The 27,248-nt window shown below is 39.5% G+C and overlaps 4 protein-coding genes across 4 annotated transcripts; 1 reads left to right on the forward strand and 3 right to left on the reverse strand.

The window, feature by feature from the left end:
* Positions 1-2,436: 2,436 nt before the first annotated feature.
* tpst1l (tyrosylprotein sulfotransferase 1, like) lies at positions 2,437-7,395 on the reverse strand. Its single transcript, XM_030781988.1, has 2 exons — positions 6,475-7,395; positions 2,437-2,800 (listed from the first exon to the last, which is right to left on the reverse strand). Exons 1-2 carry the CDS (start codon positions 7,311-7,313, stop codon positions 2,548-2,550), a joined length of 1,092 nt encoding a protein of 363 aa, XP_030637848.1. The 5' UTR covers positions 7,314-7,395; the 3' UTR covers positions 2,437-2,547.
* Positions 7,396-11,182: 3,787 nt separating this feature from the next.
* crcp (calcitonin gene-related peptide-receptor component protein) lies at positions 11,183-14,403 on the reverse strand. Its single transcript, XM_030781989.1, has 6 exons — positions 14,353-14,403; positions 13,428-13,464; positions 13,191-13,289; positions 12,612-12,706; positions 11,712-11,769; positions 11,183-11,330 (listed from the first exon to the last, which is right to left on the reverse strand). Exons 1-6 carry the CDS (start codon positions 14,358-14,360, stop codon positions 11,187-11,189), a joined length of 441 nt encoding a protein of 146 aa, XP_030637849.1. The 5' UTR covers positions 14,361-14,403; the 3' UTR covers positions 11,183-11,186.
* A 642-nt stretch (positions 14,404-15,045) lies between these two features.
* On the forward strand, positions 15,046-20,415 carry asl (argininosuccinate lyase). The gene is made up of 16 exons (XM_030782257.1): positions 15,046-15,060; positions 15,276-15,470; positions 16,114-16,197; positions 16,359-16,415; positions 16,524-16,621; positions 16,761-16,838; positions 17,057-17,134; positions 17,232-17,284; positions 17,668-17,730; positions 17,902-18,016; positions 18,387-18,471; positions 18,907-18,966; positions 19,054-19,137; positions 19,536-19,616; positions 19,807-19,913; positions 20,226-20,415. Exons 1-16 carry the CDS (start codon positions 15,046-15,048, stop codon positions 20,368-20,370), a joined length of 1,398 nt encoding a protein of 465 aa, XP_030638117.1. The 3' UTR covers positions 20,371-20,415.
* A 1,650-nt stretch (positions 20,416-22,065) lies between these two features.
* On the reverse strand, positions 22,066-26,495 carry ca4c (carbonic anhydrase IV c). Its single transcript, XM_030783073.1, has 9 exons — positions 26,441-26,495; positions 24,299-24,346; positions 24,022-24,186; positions 23,670-23,815; positions 23,422-23,514; positions 23,144-23,210; positions 22,581-22,744; positions 22,270-22,387; positions 22,066-22,073 (listed from the first exon to the last, which is right to left on the reverse strand). The coding sequence occupies exons 1-9, from the start codon at positions 26,493-26,495 to the stop codon at positions 22,066-22,068; spliced, it is 864 nt and encodes a 287-aa protein (XP_030638933.1).
* Between the last annotated feature and the right edge of the window lie 753 nt (positions 26,496-27,248).

Here is a 27,248-nt window from a genome sequence, read left to right on the forward strand (position 1 = left end):
GGTGCCTCACTCTGCCATTACTACACGTCTCTGGATCTGATTCCTCCAACTCAATAGTTCTGATTTCTTGCTCAAAAATGTTGTAACAATCTTTGTAACATGGATGTGGAGGCTGCTGAGTCCATCCCTACTTTCCAAAAGATGAAAACTCATCTTTTCAGATTTTTCCTGACCTTGGACTTGATGAGTGGAAATTTTGAAAACTGGGACACAGTGAGAAACATTGATTATATTGAACAGAGCAGGAAAGATACTTTGAAAATCTTTTACATGTCAGTTTAACAATAGCCCCAGACCAAAATTTTAAGTTGAATTAAAAAAAGCCATGCTTATAACAGCATACATTATTCTATGTTATACATCATGTGAAGCAGTGTCTTTGAGTTTGAGATTTAATAATCTCAGTATAATGCAGACTAAAACCTAAGCATTACTGAGTGCTTACTCCAGTATGTGCATGCATGTGTGTACTCTCTTTTAAGAGAGGATCATTCTAACTAGAGATCAAACATTTTGACTGACAGTGCTCAACCTGTTTCACTTTTCCACAGCCAGATGGAGTGAAGTATTTCTGAAGATTAATGCAAACACTTGTCAGTGCTAATGTTTCATACTATATGAACTTATGCTATAATGTGTCTTCTGATACGGCAGGGTTATTCTAACTGCAGTGGTTCAAGACCTGAGAGTGCAACCTCTCACGGGCTGTCAACTCAACCATACCCATCCCAACAAGGAAGACCACACCATTCCTTTCCAGTAGCTCACAGAAGGGATGTCTCTACTTATGTACAGTGACATTTTAACTCACGAGTATGTCGGTATTTAATGGACACCTCACCTCTCCATCAGACCAGAGTATGCACATTAAAACTGAGACTGCATTTTTTTAAAATCTTAATCCAATTGGGATTTAGCCCTTTGGACAATCTAGTCATGGGCAGTTTGGCTGCTACTCTCTGAATGCCCTCATTCCATAACACACTTTGCCCCCAAACAGATGCAGAACTGATCCCCACTCAGTCTTTTAGTCTTTCAGAAACAAAATTCCAAGTGGTCTGTCCATTGTACTACACACACTCATCACAGAATAAAACTTTTTCGGCGTCAAACTGTTTCTGTAACTGAGGATGGCAGGAATTCTTATGTGCAAGGTGGTCAGGGGACCCCAAAACACATTCATTTTTTAAAATGAATTTTCTGCAGGTGGAATAAGACCTAGAGACAAAGAGGACACCAACCAATTTAAAAGGACAAGATTTTTGAAGCACTATACTGTTTTCCAAGACATAGTATCTGTAGATACTTTAATATCTCCAGAGTCAATGAAATAGAAAAAAAAAAAAAAAAAATCAATACTTCCAAAAACGCTTCTTGATTCATCACTGATACCATTTTACTATAGAACAATAACTATTAAACATTGTTCAATGTCATATGCAGACAAAATGAGCCATGAATCATAAAAATAAACTTACTTTAATAATAAATATTTAGCCTCTTAAATCAAGGCAAGAAATGAATTTTAACCAACGAATGTTGTAAGCATCCTGTCTTATGTACCTGGCGGTCCCACCTGCCGTATCTCTGGCAACTGGAGCCCACCTGAGAGAATGCTTAGTCACAGTTTGAGAGTTTGTGAGTGGCTGAACACAGTAGGGGAATGTGTCCAATAAAAGTGTCAGCAAGATCTCTCATCAAAGACACCAAAACTCAGCATCTGAGTCCCAATTAAACATGAAGCATGATGTGCTGATGTTCAAACCAGATTACATTCTTGCTCTTTCTCATACACATGCAAATGCACATGCACATGAGCACATATATGGCTGTTTGCAAAGTGCTTGCTGAATAACCCTTGGGCGGGCAACTTGAAGAAAGATTTGTGATTTAGCCACTCGGGGAACTGGTGTGGAGAACTGTCCCCGTCCAATCCAAGGGCTAAAGTCTGCTTTGATGACTCTGATTTTTAACCAGACTTGGACACCACATGGCTGACTGTAGGGATGTAATGTAATTTGACATTTAACAGTTCAGCAGTATTATAAAAATGAGTAACAGGTACAGCTTGGTTGCTGTTTTCTTATTTTCATCTCCTATGACAATAATGCATTGCTGTTGCATCATCTAAAGTTAACAGGGCATGAGAGGAGGTTCAATCTTTGAACTTTCCACTCTCCTGGTTTTTTTGTGGGGTTTTTTTTTTTGCACTTCATGTTTTCTGTTGCAATGAGCACTTTCAGCTTCTTATCTGATACCGCACAAAAAAAGTGTCTGTTTCTGTTTTCATTTTCTCTTTCACACAGACATACAAAGACTACCCAGCATTACTGAAACTCTCTCTACATGTGCGGGAAACACTGCAAAAATGTTCAGAGAAAGATTACAGAGGTACGATTAACTGATGTGTCAAGATAACAGATGAACACAAACAACATCCTGTTCAGAACACTGTTCTTTCTGAGGCTAACAAAGCTTTTTTTTGTGTGTGTGTTTATAGGAAGTGTGAACTGATGTGCTCATCTACCACCAAGAGCATACCAACTATTACCCATCAGCGTCATTTTCAGTCTGTCCATTTGTCTTCAAACTTGGCTGAACCCGTTTGGTGGTGGCTGCAGATACTGGTTTGAGCTTGCTATAGTCTGGGGGGTTAGCCTGTGGGTCGTATCCCAGTCGGCTGAGCATCGGGGCAACATGAGCCATGTCCTTCATCACGTCATCAGGGATCTTACCCACCCATTTAGACAGGGCTTCTGTGTTCACTGGATTTACCACTTGGTCAGTTGATCGTTCCACTCTAAACAGGGATAGAGATGAGAGATGAGATGAGACAAAGTAAGCTTTACCACACAAAGCACACAATCATGAATAAGTCAATGCACGTGTGTGCAAGCATGAAGTGGAGGATCTGTTAGTCTTACGTTTTCAATGATTACTTCAATATTAATATTAAGTCTTGATTAAAGTAAGATTCACATTTAAACTTAGAAATCAAGGGCTGAATATCTAAACTTTCTCGAGAGCAGAAGTGCTGATTCAGGATCAGTTTTTGCCTTTCATAATTTCAACAAATGCAATTACATAATCTAATGGGGTACTCTTATTACTCTTATAAGAGTCTTCATCCATGTACTGGGCCTTGAATAGGATTAGTCTGACGTAATGTATTGCTGAAACTGCTAAAACTGACTCTCGTTCATCTAAGAAGTCAAACTAATTTGGAAAAAAGACTGAGACCTCATAATTGACTAACAATCCTAATTTCTATCCCTTTAAGTAAATTAATCCGACATCATCACATTTCTGATACGTTCTCTCAATGGACCAAAATTTAGCAACACCTGTGGCAGTGGCGTCAGAACAACTTTTGAAGGGGGTGGGGGGATGGGGGGGCGAGAACACGGGATAAAGCCAGACCTCCACCAGGGGAAATTTTAATTCTGGCAGCTAAATGCACCATTTTTCCCCACAGTTTCAGACAGAAACAGAAAGGCTAAAGGCAGTGGCATTACCAGGATATCATAGCGTGTACATTGAAACTTCACAGCTTCTATTTTGATACAATCACAACTGTCACAGACACCAGATCTGGAGAGCTGGAGCCTTCAAAGTACCAGCGGGACAGGAACGTATTTTCAAGACGTTGGGGTAGTCTACTTTAGATGGAATTAGGTTATAGGTTAGGTTATGACAACTCTTGACTGTTTGTCATCCCTGGTATCCAAGTGCGATCGCCAACATGCGACCTCCCAAATCAACAAAATACGTCGCATAGCCAGCGTAAGCTTCACCCTTCTTCTTAAACATTATCACGTTACGTACCTTGCAGTGGGACAAACTATCGATATGGGAATATATCGTATTACTTCCTGTTGCGATATGTTATTGACACGCTGGCGCTAAACATGCAAACGCTCTAAAGGGATTCCCCCGCCGATTTGACTTACCAGAGTCACTGCTTCATGACTCCTTGTGATGGCGCTTATCAAATGAATGAAGGTAAACTTGCGGTGGAGGAGAAGAAACTCACAGGGGGAAAATGGCAGATAGCACGGACAGCGGGGAAAGCAAATCAGAGCACCATCATCTTTCAAGTCGAAAGTCTGAGCCCACTTTGGCTTTTACATCACTGATGGGACAAACAAAATTTATAAAAACTACGCAATCCGCAAGACCTGTCTCGTGAAAGTAAAGTACATGGGCAACACAACAAACATGCATAGCCACCTTGTCCGTCATCTTCCTGATCTCGTCGTGGAGAAAACACCCACTCAGCTAAGACTCTATGCACTTTGTTGTATATTGTTTCATCTTAGTTGTCAAATTCTGTGAAACTGACATAGCAATGCAGTGAATAAATGCATAATTCCTACTTTTGCCTTTTTAGGGGTAAATTTCCTTCTTCAGTTACACAGATATCGTGATGTATTGTAGATGATTGTCTTGCAATGTATAGTATCGCAGAATCACTGTATCATGATACCGTCGTTATTGTGGGCAATGTATCATGATAGTATCGTATCGTGAGTTAGTCTGTGATTCCTACCCATAGTACAGAGTGACATCATTAATCAAAACATTAATCCTAAAAAATGTGGATTGGGCTGGCTATGAGCTCCCTCGCTTACAAGCGAGAACAAATTTCTGCTTATTCTTGTCCAGAGCTTATATGGATCAACTAAAGAAAGGCAGGTGACCTCCCCGACCCAAACATAGAAATATATCTACCTGCAAATAAACGAGATTGTACATTAGAAACGAGTTAGCTTACAGCTGCAAAGGTTAACTTTTCTCTCCGTTTTTAGGCATAACGTGGATGGTGTTGATTAACAGATATTCTGAGAGCCAAATGTCCCCCATTCGCCCCCCCCCTTCCAGCGCCCCTGATCTGTGGTTGACATTTTGAAGTACGTCAACATGCAGCCTGGGGAGACTTAATCAAGTATCAGCATCTTTAAAGATCAGCGATGAAGGAGAACACTTCTGTCTGCTTGCTACAGGGTTAAATGAGATCAGTATCATCAATATTACACATACCAAAGAAAACTCAGAATTTGCAAGTGGTCGGTCTTTGTGCATTTCCACCAGTTGACATTTCAAAAAATGAGTCATATGTAAACTCACTGACAACGCAGAAAATAGTTTCAAACTCGATATAGGTTTAAATACATTTTAAGTTGTTGCTTGCTGAAGACAAGCGTTTTGGGTCACAATGAAAAATACAGAACCAAACTGAGCTCTCATCTTCCCTCTTAAACTTTTTTTTACAATCACTATGTAAACTATGTGTCCCTGTTTTTTGTGTGTGTGTTTGGTGGGTTGGGGTGGGGGTGGGGGGCTATGAATGTGTGCATTCCAACTGAATTTCCCTGACTTCAGTACTAAAAATATATCCACCCTCCACATACACAATCTCAAATTTATTTTTATAATGATAACAAATGATAAAGGAGTATTTGTTTAGCTTATACACTGATGCAATTGTCCACTGTTTTTTTAAGGACTGTAGTGTTTTCTTTTTATCACCCATGTAACCCCTTTTTAGAATCATCACCTCTTCCAAAATTATGAGCCCTTCATTGCATCTTATTCACCTCTGTGTAGCTCTTCTTTCTTGCAGAATTGAGGACATGTTTCTCAGATCTAATTTTGTCAACAAGAGCTGTCAACACCACACACACAGATCAAATGCTACATTGGGAGATCAAACACTAAACTGGGAGTTTGTACACTGAACCAAAGGTATGCAGGCTCCTCAGGGAGGAAGAGGGGGAAATGTTTATATGAATGAACCTCGTTGACAGGTTAATCTGAAGGAGACAAGCCTGCTTTTGAGTCTTCTAAAGCTTCAATCATTCCACCATGCCAAGTTTTTACCCCTCTCTCTCTCTCACACACACACACACACACACCCATTCACATAAAAAAGCCACCTTTGCTCTGTTGTAAAGTGGAGTAAAATCTCCCTTTTGATTCCTCGCACAGGGATACTGACATCACTGTAACAGGTTTACATTCATTTTTTAATGTCTCTTATTACCTGCTCAAGGTAATCTGTCCAAGCACTGATACCAGGTTAACCTACTCTGAAACTTCACCAAATTTCGCAGAGATAAATTTATAGCTTGTTCCTGAGCGCAGATTTTCATTGTTAAGCCATTCTATTTGGAAAGGTCAGGGTAAAGGTGTGAAAAAGGATATTGTGTGGAGGAGGGTATGTCTCTGAACCAGCAGCAATGATGGTTGTATATTTGCATATGGAAATATTACCTCTACTATGCAAAACAGACATTCAGTTATTTTTCCTAAGAATAAACCAAGACCATTGCTTGCGCTGAGGGAAAAAACAACCGCTCTTTTCTTTAGGGCTTCCTTCAGAATTATAAATATCATATGTACAGCTAAAATGCCTCCCCAGCAAAAAAAAGAATAGTGTGAATCGCGGTTGTGTGTAAGAAAAACGTTACTCACTTTGATAGTGAGATACCACCAGCTTTGCCGATGAGCTCTTCATGATGAAGTACAGCAGAATTCCATGGCAATCCGAGAAACTGTAGCAGCTGTCGCATCACTCTCTCTGGGTACAGGACCAGCTGCTCGTAGTAAACAGGCAGACAGCTGCCCTTCTCTGCCAACAGACACTGATCGTACATCATCTCCACCGCCCGGTTCCACTTGGCCAGACAGTCCTTGTAGCTGGTCAGGTCAAACCCAGTGATGGTGACCTTCCGTGAGATCATGGAATGCACCGTGGCCCTGCCATCACGGAGCATCAGGACAAACTTGGCTCTGGGGAAGAGCCGGGCGAGGTAGGACAGAGACTTTAGAGCAAAGGGGTCCTTGTTGCAGAGACGTGGGGCAGGTTCACCGTGGCCGACGATGATCTCCAGCAGAAAGGCGCGAATGGCTGAGTCTAAGACCTCATCCGTGACTCCAGCCTCGTCCAGACGGACCTTCTCACGCGCTGAGCGGCTCCAGGTCGCGCGCATGGCCAGCAGACGAGGGATGACGCGGGTCTCCTCTCCGCAGCGGACATAAGGGTGGGCATCCAACATGGCTCGCATCAGAGTCGTGCCACTGCGTGGGACTCCTCCAACGAAAATGAATGGGGTATCCTCATTGTACTCCACAGGGAGTAGCAGAGCATCACTCGAGTTCCTGTTGGCGTATGGATGAGATGCCCAGGCACTCTGAGAGGAGATTCCTGATTGGTTGCTTGGGCATTCCATTGCACTAAGGCCCAGATAGAACACAGTAATGGAGCTGATGACCACACAGGCCAACAGAACGCCATGTGTCTGTTTCCTCATGGTTACTAAGCTGTGAAGTTTGACTCAACAGATTCAAATGCTATGTAACTGGATGGGTAAGGAAGAGAGAGGGGACAGAGGCGAAAAATGAGGGCGAAAATGATGAGGAAAACAGAAAGGAAGTAATAAGGTGGGTCACCAGAAGATAAACAAAGGAAAAGATATGAGCAGAGAAAAGTGATTAAGCCAGACCAAAGAGATGGAATGTGGGATTTGAGTTAAAAATGGGGGAGGGAAGGAATGCAAGGTAATTGGAGCAAAGGCAGGGTATGGGGAAGAGACAAAAGAGTGACAAAATAGGTTTATGTTCCTCCTTCAGGCTTGAGCTTGGGGCTTAACTGTAGAATAAAGGCTTGTCGTGTCAAGCCTTTGTCCCTCACTGAGGTCCATTGCCTCTGAAAAGAGAGAAAAGTTTGGTGTTTTACAATTGTTTTCAAAAACTATTTAAAGTAATACCTTACCACCCTTAATTAATTTACAACACACTTGCATTATCAGAGATGGTATTACACAGTGTTCTCATTATACAGTGTTAGGCCTATTGCATGTGTGCATTTTTAATGATATCTGTTATCAGAAGTTATACATAGATGTATATACAATTGTATAGAAGTTATATATATTTCAGTGCTGTTCAGGGCAACATCATAGCAAAATGCACAAGGAACAGTCCCTAGCACATTTGCTGAGTTACTTGATGAGGTTTCACTCTCTCTCTGAGCATGTGAGCAGGAAATCTACATCTGGGTGCCATATGTAAAAACTTAGCAGGGAAAATGGTACTTCCCCCTGTCATTTTCACAGTATGTGTGCAAAAATTGTGGACTTGAAAACTTCTACAAAGACAGTTCTCCATGCAATCACTGCTACTATTATAATTATTTTAAAAATATCATACCGAATCTCTAATAAACGCACAAATGAAAAAGCATTTATAATGGCACATTCACCAGCGCTAAACACCCTTACCCTTGCTCCATATAGTTAAAGTAACTACAATTTCTAGTAGCATAACAGTATTACTTATGTGTCTATAAAGCTCTTAATTACCAGCTGCCACTCACTATTTTAATATCATTTAGATAGCTAGGGTGGCCTGCTATGCAAATTGGCTTTGTTCTCAGATTTAAAGATTTCAGCAAAACTTCACTTTCTGTCTTGTGAAAACTGGACACCAACAGGGAAGTGAATAGAGAGGAAGACACATATAGGCTATAGTTAAGGCCATACTTAGGCAACAGATTCAGACCAGGTTCAAATACATATACAGTATACAAATACAAATGTTTTTTGAATTCACGAACAACTTCATCTTTATTATTGCAAATCCTGATGACGGTTTTATGCGAAAGATTTAGAACGCCAACTTGCTAGAAATCTCTGTAACGAAGATGTGAAAAACAAAGTAGCAGTGAGAATGATTTGCTTAAAACGGTTGTCACGCGAGACACTTTTTCACGTGCATGTCATGTACACAACATGTTACAAAAAGGCCTTAGATTTCAATGTACAATTAAGCTACACAAAGGTGTGAGAGAGCGTGTGTTTTCAAAAGTGGTTACAGAGACAAAACCGACCTCACGCTACAAAGTAGAACAAGGGGAATAGCTGCAGAATGCATCTTCAGATGCATGTGGTTCTCTACAAAAACCATCTCGAATTCGCTTTTGTAATGTGCACACTTTCTAGATTTTTATTGGTCCAAAGAGCTAGTACTGCACAGCACTACTTCTTTGTCCTGCTAAGTAACTACGCGCAGTTGGCAAGATAACAGCTACAATAGCTGATGAACTGTCAAACGTCAAGCAACAGGTTAACTAAGGGTGTACATGTGTTCCAAAGGCCCTCTCACCGCAACCGCAAGTTCAGAAGGCCCAAGTTTCAGCAACTCTTCCTGCACAGAACCTTAGTAAAATGAATGGGCTGGTGAGATAAACGTCACTTCACAAGAAGATTTGCGAACTGCGCTGGAATGCACCTCGACAGAAACATCTACTTTGCTTGCTTCAGACACGTAGTCAAATTAAACGACATGTATAACTGTGTTATAGAAAACAAAGAGCAGTCTGTTTTAACCGTTTACGGTGGTGGTTGAAATGTCGGCGGCTATTCTACCTATACTCCTATTTCAAGACGGCTGGCGATAACACCTGATTAGCTAGGAGATTTGCATCACGGTAAAATACAAAACAAAACAAAACAAACAAACAATAGTCTACCGTGTATTTGTTGTAGGAACAAATGCCAAATGTGACTTATTACTGTGAGAGTGACCGTGACCAACTTGAGACACAATACGCTACAGTGAGAGCAACAGTAAATTAATTTTGCACAAATCCTTACCGTGAAGAACAGACAACTCTACATTCTTCATCCAAATTTTAGATTCGCCGTAGTGAGAGTCAAACTCTTGACGTGCAGTTAGTTTGCGGTTATCGAAACGCTTGCCAAATGGGACTTTCGTTACACTCATTTAAATGCCCAAAGAGTCTTCGTCTTCATGTTTCATTATCACTGATGCTTCACCTCTGAATTGTATTACACACCTTAACCAAGGCCACGTAAATTCTCAGCGACTAAAGTCAGCTAGCCATCCGCAGTCGTCGAACTTGTAAATATCAGCTCAAATTTCATTGGTTAGCGAACTTCACGTGCCCAACTCAAATAGGTTTTGGCTCCGTACAATTTGTCTCGCACCAAACACATTCCAGTAGGTAACAGCAACGTGGTTACGTCAGGTACGAGACCGCTGTTTTGTCTAAAATAATATTTTATGAAAACACTAAGTATAGCTTTATATATTAAACTGTACACAGCTACCAATGAGTAGAAATACGATCGCTGCTGTGCACTTGATTAGAACGATCACAGATGGAAACCCTCGTGTTGTAGCCATGTAACGAGCGACCGTCTGACTGTTGAACTTGACCACGCTAGAAATTCATTCCACCTTTGAAATATTTCGATAGTTATTATAACGGGTTAAATTGAAAGGATATGTAGTTATTGAGTTCCTTTTACACAACATTTAAGATATGACAACGATTTTCGTTTTCTTAAGATGTGACAGGACAGAGTGTGCATTATTATAATAGGCATACGATAATGCTATCACACTCTTAATGTTTTTTTAACGGTTCTAGTATTTGTATTACGGCTTGCAAACCCAATCAGCGATTTCATAAGCGCTGATATGTGAAGAGTAGTAATTCTGAAGATTTAATCATGCTTATCATCATTACTCAAACTACTGCAAAAACATATTTGGGAGAAACAGATATTTCAACTGTAATAAAATTCATTGAATTCAGGAACTTATCTCAAATATGACCTGTTTTTCATTTACTATGATAATGTGCTGACAAATGAGAAGTACATGAGAGAACAGGAAGGATGTTAAAGAGAAGTTCAGGGTTTGGAGCTCTTCTTATGAGTGCATTCACACCTCTTCAATAATAATAGCGTTAAAGAAAATACTGCTTGTCAATTATGCAGCAGCACAACACGGTAACCAGACCACAGCATAATTTTATCACATTTTTCCTGTAATGTTATCAAAGAAACTACATCTTGATGCAATGTATCTGTAAACAAAATATGCATCTTAAGGCTCCACAGATATTAGGCTGCCCCCGAATTTGTGAGCTCCTGCATGCTGATTCCTCAATGTCCTGTTTTGTTGTTGTTGTTTTAACTTTTCCATGAACTATGAGAATACAGGAACTCTCATGATCATGAACCACTGAGGGTACATGGAATGTTCCACTAGACAAGTTAGTAGTCACAGCTGGCGTGTGCTCTTAGTCTGTGCTGCCCCTTGTCCAGACAGCTGAAGAAGACAGTTTGACCGGGGGGGGGGGGGGGGGGGCTCTTCTACTGGTCCATGGCATCGCCCATTTCTGCATTGCCCTGGGCATCAGCCTCTTGGGCAGGGTCTCCAGGAAGAATGTCTCTGACCTTCTCTATAAGCTCATCAATCTGTTCTTCTGTTAGCCTCTCTTCACTCTCCTCCACCATCTACACACCAAAAAAACCCCAAAAAACAAAACAGTTATTGACACTCAAATATATGTATACATGCAAGTCTTTCATAGAGTAAACAAACTGCTCAATCAGAATGACACCAATTACAAAGTACATCCATGCATACACACAACTTATCTCTGCTAATATTATATCTTCCTTTTGTGCTATTTATGTGCAGGGAGATAAAAGACACAGACAGACAGAGACAGACAAAATGTGTGCCATCACTACGATACTATGAACAAAGACCAGCTGGTAAAGCGATGAATCTTTAAATATACACATGCAATGAGAAAGGCAACAGAAAAAAAGTTAAAATGGAATGAGGAACAAAGACAGAGAGAAAGGAGAATAAAGCATAGAGTTACTCACTAGTTGGATTTCCACTGCAGTCTGTGGCCTGTGGTTCAAGATCTGAAGTTTCTCAGCTCTACAGAAAAAAGAACAAGAAATGAGGATGCTTGAGTTGTCGGTCAGTCTTATGATGCCAGCAAAATAAATTCGAGTTACCAAGACTGGTCAGGCTGAGAAGATTACAGAGATGCTTGATCCAAGGCCCTATATTGTATCAACCTAAATTACTGCTTCATATTCTCACACATGCACACTAAGGTATTAGCTTAACTTGAAACACTGAGTTAAAATTATCCTTGGCTCAGATATAAAAGCCATAGACTGTCAAGTGCAGAAACCAACTTTTTCAATATAGGGTCCAGTGTGCCAAAACAACACTCCTAGGTCATTAAACTATGTGACATTTCACTCTGAAATTACAGAACAGTTTTGGGAGACACATACACTGCACTTTGCAAATGGTGTTACAAACTGAAGGATGACCACAGGCAGTATGTGAGAAGATCTGAATCTCCAGAGTAACACTAAATCACTGTGCTTCATCTAAAACCATCTTAATACAGTGTATCAGAATTCCACTAAACTTAGCTATTCCATATCTTAGTTAAATCAAGTCTATCTTGATTACCTTTAGTCAGTCTGATGTGTTTTGATTCTAAGGTTGTTGATTAAATAAGTGAATGTTGTGACTGACCTAACACTAAACGCCGAGATCTCGCGTAATAAAGTTTCTACTGGAAATGTTTTGGATCTCTTATCTAACATCCAGTAAAGCTCTAAAATGGTCAACTAAGTCTGCATTAAACAGCAGCCAAATCAGGACCCACACAACTACCATATATAAGTATTATTTGTGCATGTTTTTGAGTATGAGAGAATGAGAGCTTTATAGTTTTGATACACTGATATTGAACTCACTTAGTGAGTTTATGTGATAACATAGCAGTGAGAAACCCTTTCACGATCTCTGGGTTCTGGCGACTGCAGGGGGTTTTGGAGAGGTACTTCAGAGTCTGAAAAGGGCAGAAAAAAGAGAAAGGAAACAGCAAGATAAGTGAATGAAAAGAATTTTCATTTAAAAACATACATCTGACTTCTGTGCCTTCTCTCATTACTTACTCAACTAGTGACTTAATGGAAATAACTGTTTTATTATGTGTGTGAAAAACTAAAGCATAGTTTGAAATGATTTTTGCGCACAAATTGGAGAAGCATTTCCAGAGATTCCAATTAAGCCATTGGTTTGTGAAATACAACAAAGTCTACTTGTATGGCATATTAACAGTCTGAAATCAGACTATATCAGAGACCTAACCACAATCACCCAGTGCTCCACTCCAACGTGCCTGGCACATTTGAGCTTTGTTGGCCACAAATGATTCTCAGGTTGTGAACAATAATCCCAAATGAGCACTTGGTACAATGGGATCTGACAACCTTGTGCATTTCAGGTTGTCTGTTTATGAAAAGGATCTATCTTTAAATGTTGGCACCCACTTCATACATAATGTTGTTTAGGTTCTGCTGGCCACTGCTCTGTTTGCTTTTGCCACTCTCTTTTCTCTTCTCTTTGAGGTCTGTTAGGAGCTGATACACCTTAGAGGGAAAAGATGAGCTGTCAGATAATGCTTAATACTTTAGAAAGTGACTTCAACACAACCATGAGTTGATCGTTTGAAATGAGAAACTGATTTTATACACACATACACCATAAGCAGCACATGGGACACTAACCTCATAGTTGCTGAGCATAGCAGCATTAGAATCCCTCCTGAAGAAAAATACACGGTTAATATCTATTAAACGTAGTAATAATTTAACGGACACATATAATATTCTACAATACTTTGTGTGACGATATTGCGCATTGAAAACGGAGAGATCTTTGTAAGCATGCACACATTTAAGTCAAAAAGCACGTAAGTGACAATCAATTCTGTTGTTATAACATTTCCCTAAATCTAACCGTTGACTTGTCAATGACCTTGAATAATTCGCTCTTGGACACGGCGACAACTCTATACATACACACACACACACACACACACACATATATATAGAGAGAGAGATGAGAGAGAGTACACACACGTGTGTGTGTGTGTGTGTGTATGTATATTTATACACACATGGCCATACTATCCAGTCGTTTTTGACATCGATTGTGAGAAAGTGAAAAGGCTACGGCAACAATTGTCCTATAATGTAGGTAGATATTCAAGTAAAGAAGATAAAAACATGTGAAAGGCTGTAAGGGAGAAGACATAACACGCGTGGTTGACAACCTGACTAAATCCGACGCTGCTTATGAGGGAGATTGTGGTAAATGAGCAAAAATTGATTTCAGTAACATATGAATTACAAATTGCACAAAGTCCGGTTTGAGTAGGACCCCGCTGAGGCAATTAGATCAACAAACTCAGAAAGAGAAAGAAAACTAAGGTGTAAGAGACGACCACATCAATTGCTACTTTTCTAGAAAGCGGCATTAAACGGGTATCATCTGTGATATTTTTCCAAGTTACAACAGAGTAGTTTTGGAAACTCCCTGTGGTTTGATAAAGGTTTTTAGTAGAAAGTCTGGTAACTCAAAAAAGCAATTAATTGCGAAACTAAACGACAGAAAAAGGCAACATAGGCAATTGTTTCCTAAATTACTTACACTTCCATTTTGACTGCTGCCGTTCGTCCCTCATCCGTGTGAGTACGTGCACCAGAAACCATTAGTTCCTAGTTACATTACAGTGCAAGCAGTCAAATGTGTTTTTTCATCTAACAGTTATATACAGAAAATATCTGCAAACGTAATTAATATAAGGTATGTTTAGTAATACATCCCCTCTCCGTACTGCTTTATTTTTTGGAACTATTTTGTGCCATAGCTCTCGCACACCACAAAAACGTGCGTGGACCTGCAAGAGTGATGAGAGACAGCGAAAAGGCAAGAGACTACCGTGTAATGATTGAAAGTGATTGGCCTAGAAGGATGAATGACAGTCTTGCACAGTATCTGATTCGCTTGCCACCCAATTTGCCAATCTGTAGGCAGGCGTTTGCATTCCCAAAATACTGTGTGAACCACAGGTTCTAAAAAAAAGTAGCTGCTTCTGTGTGCAACTCGGAGGGAGAACGGCTCCTAAACACCAGATCTTTCGCTGTATGTTACTGGAATTTGAAGATATTTCCAGTGGACACACGTGATGCTTTGATAAAGTCCTAGCCGTGATAGCCTGCTTACTATGTGAAAACATTAGAAAAGTCAAATTTTGAAAAGAAAAGAAAAAAAGATACCATCTGCTGAAATTACCCTCGATATAACCTAGCTAAGAGTCAAACAGAGTTTTACGACGAGATCATGGCAAATTCGGAGGTAAAAACATACTTTTTCGTGTTGCAACGTTAACACCTGGCTGTCCTGGTACTGTTTCTGAATCTGTCTGTATTTGTGGCAATTCTTTGTCCAGCTGTCGAATTTTAGTCCTAATGACAAATTTACACAAATGTTTCAAGGTGGCTAACCAACGCTTCGTATAGTTTAAAGTAAGTACACTGATTAAGCATTGCTGTCATTTGCTCTTTCACCAGGGAAACAAATTATGGGGAGGGCGATTTGTAGGGGATACTGACCCTATAATGGAGAAATTTAACGCCTCTATCGCTTACGACCAGCGGATGTGGGATGTCGACATCAAGGGCAGCAAAGCATACGCAAAAGCACTGCAGACAGCAAACCTAGTGTCCCCCGAGGAGAAGGAGAAGATCCTTGAGGGCCTTGACATGGTGAGGTCTGGAAGCGTTCTTTGTGTGTGTGAACACAGGGCCAATATATCTGTCTTACCCATATGATTCAATTAGTAATCACAGTATTAATTCAGTGTAACGTTGGGACTAAGTAAATGTCGTGTAATTATCAACAGTAATTAATATATAAAATGACAGCCAGGCAGAGAGTGGTTAGACAGGATATTTAGCTGATTGCCTAAGACTTTGGAAGTCATACTAGTAAAATATGCCCTTAAATCCAAATTGTTTTCCCTACTGATGTGGGGAGAAATAACTGTCATTGTTCACTCTTTCTCTCCAAAGCTTAATAAGAGACAGACAAGCATAGAATTCAGAGCTGCTCTAAGGTGAAAAACAATAGCGGTCCCAAAGTCATGTGATGGCTCTAGAGGCAAACACCTATTGAGCACAAAATTTTCCCATAGTGTTGCAAAGTGTGCATTCCAGGTTTAGTGTACAGCATTGTCTGGACTTGAATATTGAATTGTGAGTATTTAATACAGAATAGCTTGTATATATGAATGCTTTTAAAGTTTGAATTTTAACACACACTCTTTGTGTGTAATGATGGAACTTAAATGTTAACGAGTGAAGCATGATTGAAGTAAACATTGATTTTCCTTTGTTAAATGATTGCTAGGTATTTGCTGAGTGGTCCAAAGGTGTCTTCCAGATCAAGCCCGGAGATGAGGATATTCACACGGCCAATGAGCGCAGACTAAAGGTTAAATGCTGGACCTGGCAATTGTCTGAACGTGTTCTTTCAGCATAGCTTTTGGCAGAGTTAAGGCAAAATACAAAAGTTTCTTGTCATAATTTTCAGCCAAAAAACAAGACATGCAAAACAACCTCCAAAACACTACAGCTTTTTTTTTTCTTGTCTAGGAATTGATTGGTGAGCCAGCAGGAAAGCTTCACACTGGCAGGAGCAGGAATGACCAGGTCGTGGGATTCAGTTTGAAAAAATGTGTTTTACCGGTTAAAATGGATTACTGAACAAATACTGATCAGTGAATTTGAATGGATGGATGTTTTCTGTGGTTTGAGCAGGTGGTGACCGACATGAGGCTGTGGTTACGAGATGCCATCAACACTTTGAAGAGCAATGCCTTAGAGCTCATAAACACTATGGTGGAAAGAGCTGCAGTGTAGGAGCACACACATTCAGAGCCAACCACATGGCATTTATACATTCACTTTATAGTGTTTTCCTGTTCCTAACTTATTTTAACTTAGTGATTATTCTACCTGTCCTCATCCTCAATTATCCACTTGTCCCGCCTACAGAGAGATTGACATCTTGTTTCCAGGATACACTCACATGCAGAGAGCTCAACCAATAAGATGGAGCCACTGGATTCTCAGGTACCTCCTCAAGTCCTTATCGCCTTCGGAAAATACATGTCTCATATCGCTTAAATCTGTGCTCAACGTAAGCTTGTTGAGGAGATCAAGATTGTGTAAGTGCGTAATACTGATATGACTGCCACTCACCGATCAGAGTTCATGTTTCAGTCTAGTAATAGTGTTTGTATGTCTCTACAGTACTGTGTTTTTTTTTTTTTTTTTGTGATCTGTTTTAGCCACGCAGTGTCTCTGAGCAGAGATGTGGAGCAGCTAGAAGTGATCCGGAGGCGGACCAATGTGCTCCCGCTGGGAAGGTGACAGAGTTTTCGTTTGTGTTTTTTCCTGAGTGTGGTGAAAGAAGTGTCCTCTGAGTTTGAGGATCATCATATTTGTTCGATATCTGTTTTGTAGTGGTGCTATTGCTGGAAACCCCTTCAATATTGATAGGGAATTTCTCCGGAAAGGTGAGCAGGTTGAATTCAGTTTCGTATCAGATATTTTTATCCTTTCTTTCATTTTTGTGCTGGGTTTTTGTTCCTTAAAACAATGACCAGACCAAAAGCACACCAGTGTCAGGTAAGCTGCCTAAAGAATTTGAATGAAAATGTATTCTAAACATATATATATATATATATATATATAGTTATTTCATAAGCCAGTTCTAGTGTGAACAATAACTGTCAGTGTCATCACCCCAGACCAGATTAAAAGCAACAGAGGTGTTTTACCCTAATAAAGATGCAAAGGGCCTTATCCCATGTCTAGACAGAGACCAACTGTACCGTATGATAAATTATAATGCAATTTTAATGTCTGCAGTAGAAATCTTTGTATTCTCTCTTGGCAGAACTTGACTTTGATGAGGTCAGCATTAATAGTATGGATGCTACTGGACAGAGAGACTTTGTTGGTATGTTTCAGTTTTTAGCTTTAAATGTGCATATGGTTTATCTAACAACACATGGTTACAGCTTGTTCTTTTTTTATTTATAGGTGTTTACCTGTGTTTTTTTTTTGTTTGTGTGCACATATAATTAAATCAAGATGTATCTTTACTTGGTTGTGGGGTTTTTTTTGGTAGTTGAGTTCTTGTTCTGGGCTTCGATGTGTCTCACTCACCTGAGTAAGATGGCAGAAGATCTGATCCTGTACACTACTAAGGAATTTTCCTTCATCACATTGTCTGATGCATACAGGTTAGTTTGGTATAAACCTTCAGCTCTTTGATCTGTTGGTGGCTCACAGACTGTGGTGAGTGCTCGGGTTTATTTGTTACCAGTAGTAACTCATGTTGTGCATAGTATTTTGTATCCTTTTCATGTTTTCTTGGGTCATTGTCGTTTTGAAGTTAAAAATACAAAACAGCTAATTCTAGACTCCTTCACCCTCCAAGTAACATTTACAACCTACACAGACATCCCTCCACACCTAAACATATTGTGTGTTGCTTTCTCGTGTTTCAGTGCAGTGAGCTGATTTTAACCCAGTCATGCCTTTATTGTGAGAGCTGATGACTGCTTTGTGTGTTAATTAGAAATGTTGGTTTTGTTTGTTTGGTGCGAGCAGCACCGGTAGCAGTCTGATGCCCCAGAAGAAGAATGCTGACAGTCTGGAGCTCATTCGGAGCAAAGCAGGACGAGTCTTTGGAAGAGTAAGAGCCTCGCCACGGAAACCAACTAACACAGCGGACTGACAAACTTTACCCAGTCGCACATATGTACTCCAGAAATGCACTTATTTCTTGTTTTTGTCCAAACTGACATTTCAAAGATTAACTTAAGATTGAATGATAACGTAGTGTGTTGTGGGGGTAGTGTGTTCTGCAGGGCCTCGTGCTGGGGACAGACTGACCCAAAACTGATTGCAAAATATATTTCAGAATTTCAGCACTGCCAGGACAACGCTGTCTTTCACATGTCATCAGGGTAGTTTATGGCGTAGCTCTGCTTCATAGCTATTCTCTAGCTGCTGCGCAGTTTTTATTTCACTTCACCGTTAACCTCGAAAACCTGCCCGTAAGAGCTCATTTGTAACATTGCCTCTAAAGATGTAATGAAAAGCTTCTCTCTCCTGTGCTGTCATTCAGTGTGCAGGGTTCTTGATGACTCTTAAGGGTTTGCCCAGCACATACAACAAAGACCTGCAGGTAAGCCCGGGTCAATTATGAAAGTATACGAGAGCGAGTCTCTCTTCTCTGCTTGTCATGCCAACAGTAATTGTGGCTTTATTGCAGGAGGATAAGGAGGCCATGTTTGACACCCATGACACGGTGCACGCTGTGTTGCAGGTAGCAACAGGAGTTATGTCCACTTTGCAGGTGAGATTAATTCTGAAAAATGTAATAGTCAGTCACTTTTGATTGATTGAGAATTCTGTGTATGTCTATACATTTTCAAGATGCAAGTTTAATGTAATGACAATTACCCTTTCATAAAACCACATGTTCAGTAAAATATGCCCTTTCTGTCTTATCCTAACAAATTGTTCCTAGGTTTGCCTCTTAAGAAGATAACAGAGGTGTTTTGCAGTTTTCTTCACATAGGTTAAACCTTTAAATGAAAGAAGTACAATTAAACATAAGTGCTCTAAACGAAGACCACAGACATTTAACAGTACACAAATAGTTTGGTTCTATTTGTGATACTACGTATCAGCCAAAGGGGATTTAGCAGTGTTTCTGTTCTTTAAGTGAAATCTTTTCTCTCTAATGAACAGGTTCATCAGAAGACTATGGAGGCTGCACTCAGTCCAGACATGCTAGCCACTGACCTGGCTTACTACCTTGTTAGAAAAGGAGTCAGTATATCAACTTTATCAACTCTCCTTTTTGCCATTTAAAAAAAGAAATCAAAACAAGGTGCACAGACTAAATGCTTGCCAAAGACTGCTGTTACATCTAGCTTTACACACTGTTCTGTACTCTGTGGAGTAAGGAAAAAATCTGTGTGAAAACTTGAATGGTCATGGCTGTGCTTGGGTGTTGTAGATGCCATTCAGAGAAGCTCATGGCTGTTCTGGGAAAGCTGTTTATCTGGCTGAATCCAAGAACATTCCACTTAATCAACTGACTCTGGAGGACCTCCGCATAGCCAGGTTTGTGTGTGTGTGTGTGTGTGTGTGCATGTGCGCGTGTGTGTGTGTGTGTGCATGTGCGCGTGCGCGTGTGTGTGTGTGCGTGCGCATGCCGAGAGTACTATGCGTTTCCTCTGTCACACAAATCATGTCCATTATAAGTGAAGTTTCAGAACTCTGCTGTTCATTTGCTTTCTGACATTTTTCAGAGATTAAATGTACATTTCAAAGAGAATTTTGTATATAAAAGTATTTTGCTGATGTATGTATGTAATAGTTCTCTCTTTATCTCTCTCTCTCTCTCTCTCTCTCTCTCTCTTTCTCCTCCCACAGTCCTCTGTTTGACAGTGACGTGTCCTCTGTGTGGGACTACAGCAGTAGTGTGGAACAGTACAGCGCTTTTGGTGGCACAGCCAAGAGCAGTGTGACAGCACAGATAGAACACATGAGATCCTGGCTGAAGAACCATAGACAGTGACCCCGCCCATGCTTGCCTGTCTCTTACCCCTCAAGTAATGTGTTCATACCCCACGGGACGCGTTCTGGAATGTGTGATCTGTGTATCTTTTTTATACAGATATCATTGTGCAATGTTATGGTGCCCTGTGCCATTCAATTAAGAATTAAACTTTACCTGGACTTTAGGATCTAACCATGGAAGATATTTTGGTATTCAGTTGTAAATACCTTAGTTTGATCTCTCTTTGTTCTTTTTGGGTGGCTTTTATAAATGCTAACAGGCTGGCCTTGGGGCATGTGGAGTTTAGTGTTGTTATTAGTGCTAAAGTGGCACCTTTGTGGGGCCAAAATCCTGCTCTGTTTGTAAATAATAAAGTTACAGATTATTCTATTGTCCCAGAATATATGCAGCACTTTCACCAAGGGCACATAGTGGACATCGTCTTGGAAGACTGACGCGTTGAATATTTCAAGAAAAGCTTTACTTCTTCCAAAATCATGTTTGGTTTTCATAGAAACTGTTGCTCCAGTTGATATCTAGTTCTCATGGAATCTGCCAACTGATTAACTAACAAACAAAATGGCTGATTTCACAGGAAATGGGCTGTTTCCAAAGTAACTGAAATTAGAGTTCATCTAAATTCATTACGATTCATCACCAAAATAAGCAGAGAAGTTAAACTACACTACACTGTTGTTTTTCTAGACTACTACAACATCCTATTCATTATTATTATTATTATTATTATTATCATTATTAATAACAATAATAATAATAATAATACCACTACTACTACTACTGATAACCTTACTCATGCAACTACAACTACTGCTACTTTGCTATCACTATAAATTCCACTAGGAATGATGATGAATATATCTTGAAATAATGAATGGGTAAACTCACCCTCTGTAACACCAAAATCCAAAGCCAAATTTAACTCGGGAGAAGGTGGTGTTATTATATTTTCAAGCTCATCAGTAAAACAATGAAACAAAATTGATGCTCATTCATTCAAATCTGTCTGGTGTGACAGAAGTAATCATTTTCATCTTGCTTTAACACATCTTAAAGTTTTTGTGATAGTTATGAGGGGATAGTTTATGAGGGCTCATTCTTGACCAAAAACTAGTTTCTGGATCATATACAGTATTTTATTTCATTCATAGAGCTTAGAACTTAACATAAATTTAGGAAATAAAAAAGACAAAATAAAATAACTACCCAAAAGTGAACCAGAGATGGAAAAATAAAAGACATGCTATGTTAGACATATTTAGCAGAGAAAGTTTACAACAGTGAGTGGATTTAAGGGTCAGTACCTGAAAGAATAGTCTGGGCTCCCATCACACCAACAGTTTGACTAGCCTATAAAATGTAGCTAATAAATAAGCCATTTCTGTTTAATGTAAAATATTAATGATATGATTAAAATGAATAATTTCCTATTCATCTGGTAAAACACCTCTATTAAAAAAACAAACACCAATTACAGAGCAGGTTATTTATATAGTTAGTTGAATTGTGCTTAAATTATAATGATGAATACAGAGATTTATACACGTTAAAGAAATAGTTTAGAGAAGGAGAGTTCTGACATGAAGAAAATAACCAGTTTTAAGGTCAGTGTTGTTTCAGTTATATTTTTAAAAACATTTACAGATCTGCTAGGGTAATTTTGTGAAGTGAGTTGGATGTTACCTATATGAGAAGTTAGAATGCTGCAGATGTGATAAACATTGTGAGAGTAAAAACCAGTTAACAATCCTCTTAAAAATACATGCTCAAAAACAACCCTGTTACCTACATACATCTATGATTATATCAGCTGCCGTTTCTACAGACCACTGTGAAAGAACTGGCATGCAGACATGCAAAGGACACAGAGCCACAAACCAAAGGACAATTGCAACACACCATTAACCACTGAGTTGGTTCCACTGACAGTCCGGCCGTTCAGATTCTGCACAGGTCGAAAGATGTTGGTCATGGGCCTCCCTGTCCAAAACAAAAGTTGCTGGGACACCTTGACCAGCTGCAAAGAACAAGGCACAAAGGGATTGATTGTTAGGAGCGAACGTACAGGGGAAAGAACTGGCACTGCCTCTGTTCAGATTCAAACCTCAGAGGGCTAAGGCAACAAAAGAAGAGGGTCATGGGAGTATTTAGATAGGGTTAGATGTAGTTCACTGTATAATAATATAATAATAGTAATAGTAATAGTATACCTGTTTGTGGCTGATGGGGAGGGTTTGGCGGAACACGGTCCAGATGACTGCCTCGTCACAGCCGGGCGTGGTCATAGAACCTATGTAGCGGTAGTAGCTGGAGAGCTCATTGGCTGCGGGGATCAGATCACTCATCCTAAAGACTGGTATTGAACTGGTGTTGCCTTGGAGTGTTGTGTAACAATGTGACAAAATGCAACAGAATTCTGTCGTTACATAATGTAATATAACGTGATATAAATCAAGAAAGAAAATGACAATACATTACAAAAGAAATGAAACGTGTTTGAGTTATTTGAGAAATTCACTTGCTCCAAAATCCACAATCCCTGCAGTGAATAGCTTTGACCCTCAAATGTTTCAGAGGAGCATGTAAAGTCCTTGTGTGAGTGTTTTTCCCAAAATGTTTCATGGAATTGCATAATTCCAGTTTTAATTTATCAGCATTTTCTTGTTTTGATTCAGACTTTCATGACTAATTTGATGTTTGTAATTTATGTTTAAGAGATAGTTAATAGTTTTATATTTAAAAAAAAAAAAAAAAAAGCTAATAGGACTCTCACCATGGTAACGCACTCTCCCCAAAGCTTCTATCAATGCATTGAAGTGTTCATTCTGCTTTGAGGATTCCTGAAAGAAGGAGCGCGTTGAGCGTTTCACAACTATACACCGATGTTCTAATGTTCCAAGTATTTAGTCATGAGAGCAGAGCAGGTAAGGCATGGAGAGAATCTGTAGTAATGATGAAATCTCACAATATGGATATTCACATTCAGCCTTTCATTCACTGAGCACATGACACTAACATCTAATAATGGAAACCACACATAGATGTCAGTACCTCAAAGAAGAAGGCCAACAGTGCTATACCCTCTGGATCTTTCTCAGCCTCCTCTAGGGAACTGTACTTCTCTTTGATGTGAACAATATGGAGCTGTGAGTGTGGACATGACCAAAAAAAAAACAAAAGTGTTTCATGGGTATATGAAGTATGCTGTGACAGCTTACACCATAGCATGTCCTCATTTAGAGATTTAAACTTGTATATGTGTGTATGAAAGACTTTGTTTTGATTTGAGACTGATTCACCTCCATGGGGTAGCGTTCCCCATCCACTGTGTGTTCTGAGCCCGGTCCTGCATTCTCTCCCCAGTGAAAATGGAACTGGACTGCTTTATACCGGCTTTGGAGACCTCCTCCGCTGACCCGCACCGTCGGGGGAAGGTCAAAGTGTGCTGAGAACAAGTGGACAGGGGTGCGCTTCATAAATGTATCTCGTGATGCATGCTACTTGGTAGACTGCTAAATCAAAATTTCATCCACATTTTTAGCAGCCTCACTGGTTTTTCCTGGTTAAAGTACTTTCAGGGAATGGGTTTCATTTTTTCTGTGTACACATTAACTGTGGAAAATGGCACCACAGGAGTAAATCAGAACTCACCTGAGTGTCCCATGTTTTCCACAGTGATGTTGAGCGTATCTGTGTGACCCTCAAAGATGAAGGGGCCCAGAGAAATGTTGCTTTGGACTTTGTGTGTGACAATATTAATGGGAGACTGTCGTCTCCCTCCACACATTGAGAACTCAACATACCAGTGGCTGGGCTCTGAAACACAATCAGAATGATCAGAATCTTAGTTGGCTTGTTCTGTACTTAAAGTGTATTTATAGTCTGCATTTTAGACTAAGAACTGAGCTTGAATTCTCAGTTTCATTACCTCTGCATGTCTGATCACATGAGTATTGGCTTTGGTAGCACCACTGAGCTGGAAAAGAAATCACAGGTCATTTCCTTGGTTCTGCTCTGTTTATCTCTGTAGGACATTACTGCAAAAGTGGTCCTTTAACTGTTATTCCTGTGTAACAAACAACACACAGTCTCACACCTGAGACTTAATTTTTTAAACGTCTAGCTGTCGATACTGTAAAAACAATAAAAAAGGTCAGGAAAATGGAGTCTTAACTGCACAGACACAGACATGCATGCATACACACACGCGTGGTCTGTCTATCTCTCCTGAATTTCACACAAAAATCCTGTGACTCACTGAAGGGCTAATGTGCGATGTCTAACCTGTAAATCTGAAATGTGTTTATCTTTCAGTCATTTAAGCCATGCTCTATTAGCCAAGGTTAGTGAATGACTCCGCTGTCACCTGACCTGAAACTAAGGGGAATCATAGCAAACTGGACTGAGCGTTGAACTCAAGGCCAGCTGCTGTATTCCGTTCAGTCATCATGAGATGGTCACATTATCTGTCATCCTGTGTGAACTTTTTACACATGGTCTAAGGAACCTTTCTCCTGACCCAGCACTGACATAGTTTTGTACTCTAAGGAAAAACATGGTCAAAGTGTGTAATCCCTTACACTTTACAAAATAATCTACAAATCAACAGAAATTAGCAGAATATTATGGCTGATAAATTTGAGAAGGGCGTTCATGTCTTTAATCACTTAAAGTTGCTTCTTGGCTGCATGATTTGACAGTGGCATTAGCCTGAAAGTTTAGGCTACATTTATTTGTTTACAAGTGTTTGTGATGGTGTGTTTATTGTGATGACTCAGCAGAGCAGGTATAAACGAATAATACCCTACTGACTTTCTCTGAGTTTTTAGAATTCTTTATGAGAATCAAATGAGTTTTAGATAAGTGAACAACCCATCACTCCTGAGTCAATGACTAAGAAATCAGGCTAAACTGAGTTTTGTTATTTGTCACAGTTAAGACACACGTCTTATTATTAAAAAGAAAGAAAGAAAGACTCTTTGCAAGATTAAAATGTTTAAATAGTAATCAAGGTCAAGGTCAGTGATTTAAAGTCTGAGGTGAAATGCAATCTTACACCTGACCAGTGCAGTCCTGACGATCTGGGTTTGTTAATCATGGCAAATTTTTCCACAAACACAATGGAGCTTTGTATTTCATTGAGACTGATGGAGAGAATGAGGAAACCTATAGTCATTTAGACAAAGGCACTAATAGAGGCCTTTTTCACTCACAGAAAAAAATCACTTTACTCACTTCACCAGCTAATGCAGTTGTGTCAAATTGACAATGCAGTCATTTAAAATAGTACTTTTTTCTCACACTATTCAGGTGATATTAGGAGAACACAGCTTTGCGCAAATTAAAACACAGTTCTGATTTTTTGTCATAGACAGACTTGAGTCAAAATTATATGTTTTTTTTTTTTTTAGCATATTTAGACATATCATAAAATAGTACAATCATGTTCTTTGAGTATTAATTTTCTTTATGCTTAACCCCACCGCCATCATCAGTAATGTGAATGTAATGTGGTTTCAAAAGAATATCTCAGTATCTGGATCTGAACCACCTCTTTTACAAGTCTTTTGCCATGTTAGAGGGCGGCTGAATTATAGAACCAGTGCTTTGATTAATATGAGATATGCCATCTACTAGTATTTCAGATAGCAAATTTCCGCTGTGCAAAAATAGCTCTCAAATCAGCACTCCCTCTCAGAAATTCATGTAACCAGCTCATAAATATATCAAGAGAAAACGTCATGCGCATTTGAACAGAATAAAAATCGTGACAAATAACCTTCATCTATTCTACTGAATAATTTATAGCTATCAGTGTATCACAGTGACCCTTGCCTATCTTTATGCACTCTTATAGTTATTGCATATCACAAACATTTCATCAAAATTTCTGAAGTAGCACAACAAGTATTCCTCACAGTGCATCAGGACGCCCAAATAGACACTGTATCAGATTTTAGAGATTGTTTAAATAAAAAAAGAAGAAGAAAAAGAAAGAAAAGAAACAGCTTTATGGAGTTACCCCTGTCTTAAATGTACACTTGTTCTTATACTGTCTTATCTGTCTTACCAGAGCAGAGGTAGAGCAGAGGCAGCAGACTGAAGCAGTGCAATAAGGACCTCATGACCACAGCACATACAGAGGCTGATCTGGCACAAAAGACAGGAGTTTACCTGAAAAACAGAGGGATGGAAGAGGGGAGAGAACAGGGAGGGGAGGAGAAATAGTGAGAGGTGTTTTACAACCACAACAGACTTACAGAGGAGTGGACTTTTGAAAAGAACTATCTAGATTGACATTTTCATGGTATTTGCTTGAATGCTTTTTTTTTTTAAACAGAAAAGGAAGAATAAAAGCCCAGTTATCTAAAATGTGTTGAACGATTTATAGATATCACTACACAAAGTATGACAAATATGAATTTGAAACTGTGACACAGAATCTGTGTAAAAATATGCTTATGTTCACCAAATAGATCTAATACAAACAGGACTGTGGCTGTCTGCCAGCTAGACAGCTATGTGACTGAAAACCTAAGGACACATTTCAAGGGTCCAGAGATAGATGGCCACACCCCATTTGAGCATTTAGAATGTGCTTCACTAAGCAAAACACTCTTCATCATGTCAATTCTGATGGATTAGCCACACTACTCATTCACTTCATTGGCAAACGTGGCACTATTTATTCTTGTAAGTAAATAACTATGATTAACCAGCCTCATTCTTAAACCCGCTGTTGTACAAAATGCATTAACACAAAATAGTATGCATCATACATAACGAATCATAAACACCAGCTCAAATCTGAAAAAAAAGGGTGTTAAATCTTTCCTTCCTCACAACCTACATAACTGATTCATGTATACAGTATAACC

The sequence above is a fragment of the Chanos chanos genome, chromosome 8, assembly GCF_902362185.1.
Source record: "Chanos chanos chromosome 8, fChaCha1.1, whole genome shotgun sequence".
Classification (NCBI taxonomy): Eukaryota; Metazoa; Chordata; class Actinopteri; order Gonorynchiformes; family Chanidae; genus Chanos; species Chanos chanos.

Excerpts from the sequence above, each read along its gene's own strand:
- tpst1l (XM_030781988.1), bottom strand. The coding sequence starts at position 7,313 with ATGAGGAAACAGACACATGGCGTTCTGTTGGCCTGTGTGGTCATCAGC. Across the intron at positions 2,801-6,474 it reads GGTGGTATCTCACTATCAAA|AGTGGAACGATCAACTGACC; the intron begins GTGAGTAACGTT and ends ATCCCTGTTTAG.
- crcp (XM_030781989.1), bottom strand. Across the intron at positions 13,290-13,427 it reads CTATGCTCAGCAACTATGAG|GTGTATCAGCTCCTAACAGA; the intron begins GTTAGTGTCCCA and ends TTTCCCTCTAAG. Across the intron at positions 11,331-11,711 it reads CTGCAGTGGAAATCCAACTA|ATGGTGGAGGAGAGTGAAGA; the intron begins GTGAGTAACTCT and ends TTTGGTGTGTAG.
- asl (XM_030782257.1), top strand. Across the intron at positions 17,285-17,667 it reads TAGGGAATTTCTCCGGAAAG|AACTTGACTTTGATGAGGTC; the intron begins GTGAGCAGGTTG and ends CTCTCTTGGCAG. Across the intron at positions 18,017-18,386 it reads ACATTGTCTGATGCATACAG|CACCGGTAGCAGTCTGATGC; the intron begins GTTAGTTTGGTA and ends TGGTGCGAGCAG.
- ca4c (XM_030783073.1), bottom strand. The coding sequence starts at position 26,495 with ATGAGGTCCTTATTGCACTGCTTCAGTCTGCTGCCTCTGCTCTACCTC. Across the intron at positions 23,211-23,421 it reads TGTTGGCCTTCTTCTTTGAG|GAATCCTCAAAGCAGAATGA; the intron begins GTACTGACATCT and ends TCCTTCTTTCAG. Across the intron at positions 22,745-23,143 it reads GGGGAGAGTGCGTTACCATG|GCAACACCAGTTCAATACCA; the intron begins GTGAGAGTCCTA and ends CAACACTCCAAG.